Source organism: Mustela nigripes, chromosome 13, assembly GCF_022355385.1.
Source record: "Mustela nigripes isolate SB6536 chromosome 13, MUSNIG.SB6536, whole genome shotgun sequence".
NCBI classification, from domain to species: Eukaryota; Metazoa; Chordata; class Mammalia; order Carnivora; family Mustelidae; genus Mustela; species Mustela nigripes.
Window position 1 is genome coordinate 28,881,780 of NC_081569.1, and position 9,206 is coordinate 28,890,985.

Here is a 9,206-nt window from a genome sequence, read left to right on the forward strand (position 1 = left end):
CAACTGAGCAGGGCAGAGGCTGTAGGGGCTGTAGGCAAGCCTGGGCAGAAAGCAAGAGAAGCAGGGGCCTGGCTCTGCTGATGATTTAAAGTATGATTTGGGGCATACATACCCCCCCGCACTGGACCTCTCTCCCTTTCCTCTCACTAATAGGAGAAGGCTGAACCAGGTGGCCCCTAGTTTCTGCTTGGAAGGTTTTTTATTTGAAGGCGAGAACATGAAAGAGTGCAGTTAACATTTTAAAAAAGGCAGAGAAGAAATTAGAGGTGCTTTGCGTGGCCCAATAATCCCCAGTCTGACTCAAGGTGAAAGCTGTGCTAGCTTTGGGACAAATCTGAGAATGGGCCCCCCTGTTTGGCCCCAGGGAAGTTTCTAGGAGGTATCTTTCCCCCCACTATCCAGGGCTGGGACTATTCACAGCCTGGGGGGTGGGAGGGCAACATGGGGATGAACCAAGTCACCCATTCAGCTCACCAGCTGAAAATCAGAAGCAAAATGAGACCCCCCCTCAAAATACAGAGCAGGCAACGTCTCATGGGCTAAAGATAAGGAACTTTGCACTCACTAGGACCTGGATTAAAATCATGGCCCATCACTTTCTGACTGTATATGACCTGGGCGAGCACTTCTGTCTACAGAGAAGAGACTATTTTGGGCTCGCCTAATTAGTTGACATACTTATGATTAAGTAAATCAGTAAGGGAAAGGTTATCTTATAACAAGAAGTTACATATTAATAAAACAAAATTTTTGAGGATTCACTCCGTGCCAGGTACTATCCTAATCACCTTACCTGAATTATGTCACTTAACTCTAACCACCTTGTGAGGTAGGTGCTATTATTAGTCACATTTTATGGGGGAGGAAACTGAGGCATAGGTAGGTGAAATGAAATAACACATAGGCCATAGAGCCAGCTGGTAGGTGAGTCTGGATTTGGACCCAGGCCATCTAGCTCCAGAGCAAAAGACCTGAACCACTCTGACTTGCTTCCTTTCACCCAGAGCTGAGCCCTAGGTACATCTGTGAGGGGGATGTGAGGGAAAAGAGCTTTGTCCCCTCTGAGCTTTAGGATCTCCTGTGCCTGCAGCGTCTGCATCCAGGCTCATGTGACACGTATTAGTACATGATTTTGCCACCCTCTCAAGTCAGAGTCTCCCTCCTGCCCAACTGGCTGGAGAATCCCTCTCTTACAGGGTCTCCAAGTGGGCGATGAGAAGCAATGGTCCTCAAGATGGCTTAGATGGTACAGGGCCTAGGTTTAAAGCATATCAAATTACACGGGGGAAAAAGCTGTTCCCTTTTCAATTCTCTTTCAGTTCCAGTAACCCCAAAGGGAAGGTCTTGGCTAGGGGGCTAGACTTGAACACTGTATAATTCTTGCTACCTCCTCCCCTCTTTGAGAACAGTAAGACTTCTCAGTTGTTGGTTTTTTGTTTTTTTTTTTTCCTACATGAATCCCAAAGGCAGCCCTTCCTGCCACAACTTCAGTGCAAGCCCTGCTCATTGGCCTCCTGATCACCACGAGGATTTAGGTTCTCCACTGAGTTGCCAGGGTGAGCTCTTTCAAGCTCAAAGTTATCTCATAACTTTAAAAACCTCCATATGGAATGCAGGTAAAATCCAAACTCTCCGCTACAGGAGTTAAAGGCATCCCACCTGCCTCTGCGACCTTGCTGCCTCCCCTTCCTCCTGTGCCTCCTGTCTACCCCCTCACACAAACCTCTCTGGAAATGCATTCAGTCTCCCTGTCCTCACCAATGGCTCCTTTTCATCATTTGGGTCTTGACTCAAATGTCATCTCCTGAGAAGAGTTCCCTGAATACTGGCCCAGCAGCCCCATGCCACTCCCTCTCAACCCAGCCACCTAAGCTCCTTAACATTGGTCTGCCCCCCAGCTATAACCTGTAGCTCTTAGTTTTCTCTTGGGCTGTAAGGTCCTGGAGGGTGGAGACTGCGTCAGTCTTGGTCATTTTGATATTTCCTGTGCTTGGCTCAGTATCTAACCTACAGTAGATATTAAACACATATCTGTTAATTGACTGATGACACAGTGACACTCAGGAGTCCTCCTGAGAGCTTCTTTTGCAAATGGCTGGCCACCTTCCTGCTCTTGAGGTCCTCTTTTTTAGGGAGGGATTCTCCCACTTGTGGGCACTTACTGGATGATTTTAGGGAGTGCACAGATTCCACCTGAAATAATATCACCATGGAAAAAGGGTAACTTCCCTCTTCCATTATCTTTGAATTTTCCTCATTGTACAAGAGGAAAATTCTGTTAGTGTTATTCCTTATCACTTCTCCAACACTTGCTAATCTCAGATTCTTACAAAGTCCTCAGTTTCACAGTTTCCTGCACATACCAGTATTTAGCTAGATTATAACATTATGTTATTTTCACTGTGTATATATTTCATAGATACTTTGTTAAAGTGGGAAGTGATTTAAGGTAATGCTATAGTGTTCCTCTCTTAAATAAACTTATTTAGGTTTTTTAAAATAGCAAATTGACTTAAAGACATTAAACACAGGTGTATGTGTCTGTGGCCAGTGTTGTGAAGGGGGGTGCCTTTGGTGATATTTGGGGGACCACTCACTGTTCCAGGCAAAGCAGTCCCTTCTGGAACACAGACTAACTCCAAATGAGTCCCTGGGCCAAGTGCCATTTAGTTTGTTCAGTGATATGAGACGTTATTCAGCTGAGTATGAATGAGCCTTTTCCCTGGACCTCAGTGCATGAATTTGGGGGACCTCTTTGTCAATTGCAGTCTATTTTGCTTTAATGTGTAGGGCCTCTGTTCTTTTCTGTGCAGTTCCGACAACTTGGTATGAACTCCATGGTCACGAGTAGAGAATGGAGGATCTGGAACACAGAATACTTAATATCCTGCTGTTAAAGTTTCCTAGTGAAGTCAGGCCCTGGGCTTTTCTTTATCTATCTTATAAGCCAGACAAACATGAGCTATTATTTGTGAATGCACCAAATAAATAACCTAGTGCACAGCTTTGCTCAGCCCAACTACTGAAAGATAGAACTCAGCCACATAAATTCTAAGGTCCAAAAAACTGTACCTTCCCGGGCCCTAAGCACCCTTTACCCTCTGTGCCAGTCGGATCTCCTATTCTTTTCAGTCCATATGGATGGTGTTAGGTATTTAAAATATGCAGCAAGTATACATCTTGGCATTCCTTTGACTCAAAATGTGCCAGCTTTGTGTAGTTTCCGTAGCATACTAATACCCAACTTCTCCATAAGTCAAACATTCAGCAAATTCAAATGTTTGGCTTGAAAGCTGTGTGGCTTTGGATAAGTACTTAACCTCTCTGAGCTTCAGTTTACTTCCTTGAGTTGTTTGAAGATTAAAGGAGATAATGCAAGTGAAGCAGTGTCCAGCATTCAATAAATGGCTGTCATATTTTTAGTTTGCATCTCACCAGTCCCCTCCCTCCAAGAGACTGCACTCTAATTTGATTAGCTCTCCTAACTATATCTCGGCAGCTTCCTCTCCACCCCTTGCAGTCATTCAGTCATTTCTTTACCAAGATCTACTGAGTGCCTTGTTTTGTGCTGCACGCTGTCTCCGCTAAGCAGGAATCAAGCCAGGTCCCCAAGCCAGGTACCAAGCGCACAGCCGAGTAAGAGACTCTCAAACGGAGCAGATGGGCTGTAATGGAGGTATGTGGCCCGTGCAGCCAGAGCGAATGCGGCGGGAATGTCTCACTGAGACTTGGGGGTGTGAGGAGTCGACGGAGAGGGGGTGTCATTCAGGCAACTCGCAGTGTCCGTACAAAAAAGCACAAGCACAGGAGAGAGCGCGGACTGCTGGTGTACGTACGCCTAAAGCCTGGGGCAAGCTTCAGGACCCCAGGCCGGAGGGCTTTGAGTCCGGGTTCCTCCAACTGACAAAAGGAGCCCCGAGGAGCTTGAGCTCAGGAGTGAAGCCTCGGCCCGGCCAAGCCACCTTGAAGGAACGGTTCCGGACAGTGCACCACAAGAGCCTGTGGACCCCCGCTGCGGCCGACCGAGAACACGCCAGCCACTAAAGGCGGAAATCACTGCCCGCGAGCTAGTGGACTGCGGCTGCACTACCAGCATTCACGGCGCTGGGCGGAACCGGAAACTCCGGGCGCGTGGCTGGTGGGCCTGGCGGCGCGGCTGCGGCCCAGGGGGCGGGCCCGGCTCCCTCTGGACAGCTGATTGGTCGGCCCCTGGCAGCGCGGCCGCGGCTCCTGGAACTGTCATCTCCGCCGGGTGAGTCCTGGGTTCGAGCCTGAGCCCCTCCGGCTGCCGAATTGCTTCTCGGTTCCCGGCTAGCACCCCCGGCCTTCCGAGGTGTCCCCTGTAGAGGCAGAGCCAGGCCCGGGCTCGTCTCGGGCGTGCTGCTCCTTTTCTGTTCCAGACTATTGTGCCAGGACCGCTCAGGTAGTTTTTGTGGGGGAGGGGCGAATCATGCGTAGCCTATGGGACCTCGTCCCTAGAGAAAGGTAATGCGGGGCTGTGGCATGGAGGACAACCGAGTGGATCAGGTAGAGGCTTGGGGCCTGAAGCCTGGTGAAAGCCTCAGAGGAGGCCTCAATCCCGGACTGAGGGGTGGGAGGGGAGAAGGAGGCGGCAGGGGACTTGCGTGGGTCTGGATGAGACCGCCCAGGATGAGGTCAGAACTCCTGGAGGCAGGACCATCCGAAGAATGGGTTGAAAGAGTAGGAGCTAGCCTAGAAGAGCCATAAAGGTACAGAGGACCGCCCCAGTATCCAAGACGTGTTTAATGATTTTGTGATTCTTGGCAGAACGGGAGGCCACACCGAGATAAAGCGAGATACGACCTAATAAGTGTATTTTAGATATGGGCATCACATTGGTAAGCCGAAGACATAATTAATTTTTTAAAAGATTGTATTATGGAAGTGTTTAGGCCTATATAAAAGTCAATAAAACACGGAAAATAGCATACCATATGGATCCAAGTTCTGGTCACCCAGCCTCAACCACAAATGGCCACCCTGGTTGCATTACACATATGTTAAGATTCGCCTCAAATCCATACCGGTAATATGTCAATCTTAAGTTTAAAAACAAAAAAGTTCCTTTCATGTTTAATGGGTATAGAGGTTCAGTTTTGCAAGATGAGAAGAGTTCTGGAAATTGGTTGCACAACAACTACTGAACTCTAACTTAAAAATGGTTAAGATGGTAAACTTTATGTCATGGGTTTTAACCACAAATCTTTTTAAAGTTTCTTTCAAATGAAAAAAAAAAAAAAAAGATGCTGCAAATTAGGGGAAAAATCTGATCTTCAAATGTGCAATGGAAAGTAACTCATTGCCAAGTAGAGACCCATAGAATTGTTTTTAACTATGGAGGCTCTGGAATGAACCTGTTGGTTTTGATGCTCAGAGCAGTGGGACCTGTTCTGGGGTGCAGTTTAAGCACTGGTGGTGTCCTCTGGTTTATAGTAGACCTAACCTGAAGGTTAGGCCCACCTGGCTTTGCCAGATTTCTCCTGAATATTCCTGTTTCTTACACTCAGAGGCGTATCTTTAACCCATAGTGAAACTCCTGTACCTTCATTCACAGAGGGTGAGTGAAGTGTGAATTTGTCTTTTTCTCTCCATTCTTATTCTTTAGGGCACACCTGGGTACTCTGTCTCCAATCTACTCCATCTCCCAAATGTACCACAGGTCAGTCTTTCACATTCCTTGGTGTTAACTGGTAGGCTCACTCTTCCAAGTGAGCCCTACATGGGTAGCCCTGAAACCTCCTTTTGCCCACCCTAAACAAACAAAACAAACTATAAAATGAGAAAACAACTGCCAGGTTTGGGTTTTGGGCTCCCCTTATCTTGCTCTAGGGGCCCCAGGACCGGCTAAATTCTCTTACTGTAAGTTGGCATTTATTAGAGAGTCAAACAATAATTGGATAAAATCTGCATTAGAAAGTTATATTAGAGGGGTCACTTGGCCTGCCAGTTGGTGGAGCATGTGACTCTTGATCTTAGGGTTGTGAATTCAAGCCCCACATTAGGCATAGCGCTTTAAAAAAAATAAAATGCAGGCATCTGGGTGGCTCAGTTGGTTGAGAGTCTGCCTTCAGCTCAGGTCTTGATCCCAGGGTCCTGGGATCAAGCCCCATATCGGGCTCCCTGCTGAGCAAGAAGCCTGCTTCACCCTCTCCCTCTGTCTGCTGTTCCCCCTACTTGTGTTCTCTCTCTCTCTCTGTCAAATAAATAAATAAAATCTTTTAAAAAATAAAATAAAAAATAAAATATATGCATTAAAAATAACTTATATTAGTTTTTGAGTAATGGCTATTTAGAACTATTCAGGAAAAAATTAGACACTTGATCATATCACTAGATAGTAATGATGGTAAGATGGAATTAGTGACAGGGCTGCTGGTAATGAATGACAAAGCAAAAGCTAGATTCAAACGCAGGGTGAGCTTGCTTAGTGTTCTAATTGTAAATATATATCTTTTTTAAAAGATTTTTATTTATTTATTTGAGACAGAGAGTGAGTGAGAGAGAGACAGCATGAGAAGGGGGCATGTTAGAGGGAGAAGCATGCTCCCCTCAGGGCAGGGAGCCTTACTCAAGGACTCAATCCTGGAGCAAACTGAGCCACCCAGGTGCCCTGTATATATATACCTGTTCACTGAGAGCTATCGAGATGATCGTTATTGAAGTATCTGCAGGAAATAATGCTATTGTTCATATATAACTCATTTACCCTTTAACTTCCTTTTTCTCCATAGAAACAGTTGTGATTTTGGATTAAGTGAGTTTTTTTTAGGAATACAGCCATCATGTTACATCATAACTGCCTGTATACAGGAGGTGATATGAAATCAATGAACCATTTTCTTATGTTTTTCTTTGTAGGGAAGATGGAAGAGCTGAGTCAAGCCCTGGCTAGTAGCTTTTCTGTGTCTCAAGATCTGAACAGCACAGCTGCCCCACACCCCCGCCTGTCCCAGTACAAGTCCAAGCACAGTTCCTTGGAGCAGAATGAACGGCGTCGTCGGTTGTTGGAACTGCAGAAATCGTAAGGGACGCTTTAACTCTTTGGCCTCTTTCTTTTTTTTTTTTTTTTTTAAAGATTTTATTTATTTACTTGACAGAGAGAGATCACAAGTAGGCAGAGAGGCAGGCAGAGAGAGAGAGGCGGAAGCAGGCTCCCCGCCGAGCAGAGAGCCCGAAGCGGGACTTGATCCCAGGACCCTGAGATCATGACCTGAGCCGAAGGCAGCGGCTCAACCCACTGAGCCACCCAGGCACCCTCTTTGGCCTCTTTCTTCAGGTTAGGAGCTGGGAGCCAACCAGGAGGCTCTACATCTGGTTTCTTCAAAGTAGCCCCTTTGTACATACATCTTGCCCATGAAGTTGAGAGGCATAAATCCTGGCAGAGGTAGACATCCTGTACACTGAAAGCTTAGGAAAAGATGGAAACAACGGCAGATACTGAAATTTGAAAGCAAAAGCTCACTTATTTGGTTAAATTTTTCTTTTTTTCCTGGCAACAGTACCGAGCTTTGCGATTTAGGGACTTGTGAAAGCCACGCCCAGACTTCCACTCCCCACATTCCCCGTGTGGCTTCTGCACTCTGAATCCTGGCATTGGTGTGGTCTTCCTGTCTGCCTTAGCCCAAATGTTTCTGTGGAGCCCTTGAGAGTTCAGTACAAATAATTCCACAGGGAATCTGAGGAAATGTCTTCCATACACTGAATTCTCTGTGCCAAGATGAGCAAGCAGGCGAAGAGAGCAGGATAGGAGAGTTTGAGGCTGGGCTGCTCTGAAGGCAGGCCCTGTCCATTTTTCCTCTGTACAACATGAGCCTCTTGGTCATAAGGAATTGAGGATTTGAAGGAACTATTAACAGCTGCACAGTTTCTCTATGATCTGCATTCTGCCCAGTGCTGCGTCAGTGGCTGTATTTAGCAGGAATGGTTCCCTGTGGCCTCTGGGTTGCTTGTAGATTACATTCTCAGATCACCTCCCCCACTCCCCACCCCCACCTCTGTTGTTTAAATATTATAATTGATTATTTTGGAATAGGTAACACATTGATTGTATGTATTCCGATTCAAAATTCAAAATTTGTACGAGTATATGGTGAAAAGTCTCCATCCCAGTATGATGCTAAGTGAAATAAGTCAGACTGAATATGATTTCGCTCATATGTGGACTCTGAAAAATAAAACAATTAAATAAACAAACAAAAAGTAGAATCAGACTGTAAACACAGAGAACAAATCGGTGGCTGCCAGAGGGGAGGGGGTAGAAGGATGGGCAAAATGGGCGAAGTGGGTGGGAGAGGCAGGCCTCCAGTTACAGAATGAATGAGTCTTGGAAATAAAAGGCACAGTGTAGGGTATACAGTCAATGATATTTAATAGTGTTGTATGGTTAGCTACACTTGTGGTGAGCACAGGAGATAACAGAGAGAAGTTGCATCATTGTATATACACTGGAAACTAATGTAACCTTATGTGTCAACTGTGCTCAACAAAAAAAAAAATTAAGAAAATAAAAGTCTCCCTCCCAATTCTGTCCTCTGGCCATTCAGTTCCTCTCCCATATTATTAGTTTCTTTTGTATCTTTCCAAAGATATTCTGTGCAGATATGAGCAAGTGTGTGGTTGTATGTGTATATGCCATTTTTTTAAAACAGAGGCAGCATACAATACACTGTTCTGCACATTGTATTTAATGGCATGGGGTTTTTTTTGTTATTTTTTTTTTTCCCCAGAGATTCTGTATTAGTACCATCCTGCTCGGCAGAAAGTCTGCTTGTCCCTCTCCTTCTGCCCCTCCCCTTGTTGTGCGCTCTCTGTCTCTTTAGGGACCCCTAAATAAATAAAATATTTAATAAAAAAAATTAAATCATAAACTAAGAGACCTGTTATGAAAGTCAGATAAGAACTGGAGGAAGGGCACACCTGGATGGCTCAGTTGGTCAAGTGTGTGCCTTTGGCTCAGGTTATGATCCCAGGGGCCTTGGATCAAGTCCCACATCAGGCTCCCTGCTCCACTGGGAGTCTGTGGCTCCCTCAGCCCCTCCCCGTCTTGTTCCTTCTCTCTCTCTCAAATATTTTTATTTTTTATTTATTTTTATTTAAAAAAAAAATTTTTTTTTTAATTTATTTGACAGAGAGAAATCACTAGTAGATGGAGAGGCAGGCAGAGAGAGAGAGAGGGAAGCAGGCTC

At 45.6% G+C, this 9,206-nt stretch overlaps 1 protein-coding gene across 7 annotated transcripts in view; it reads left to right on the top strand.

Moving 5' to 3' along the window:
* The window catches only part of SNUPN (snurportin 1), a 42,929-nt gene that overhangs the window by 13,160 nt on the left and 20,563 nt on the right, over nt 1-9,206 (top strand). Inside the window, exons 1-4 of one of the 7 annotated variants that reach the window (XM_059371788.1) lie at nt 4,259-4,423; nt 4,789-4,859; nt 5,627-5,680; nt 6,880-7,042. In XM_059371788.1, coding sequence (XP_059227771.1) covers nt 6,885-7,042 — 158 coding nt within the window. In that variant the 5' untranslated portion in view covers nt 4,259-4,423; nt 4,789-4,859; nt 5,627-5,680; nt 6,880-6,884. The other 6 variants (XM_059371785.1, XM_059371787.1, XM_059371789.1 and 3 more) reach the window with 6 other exon arrangements.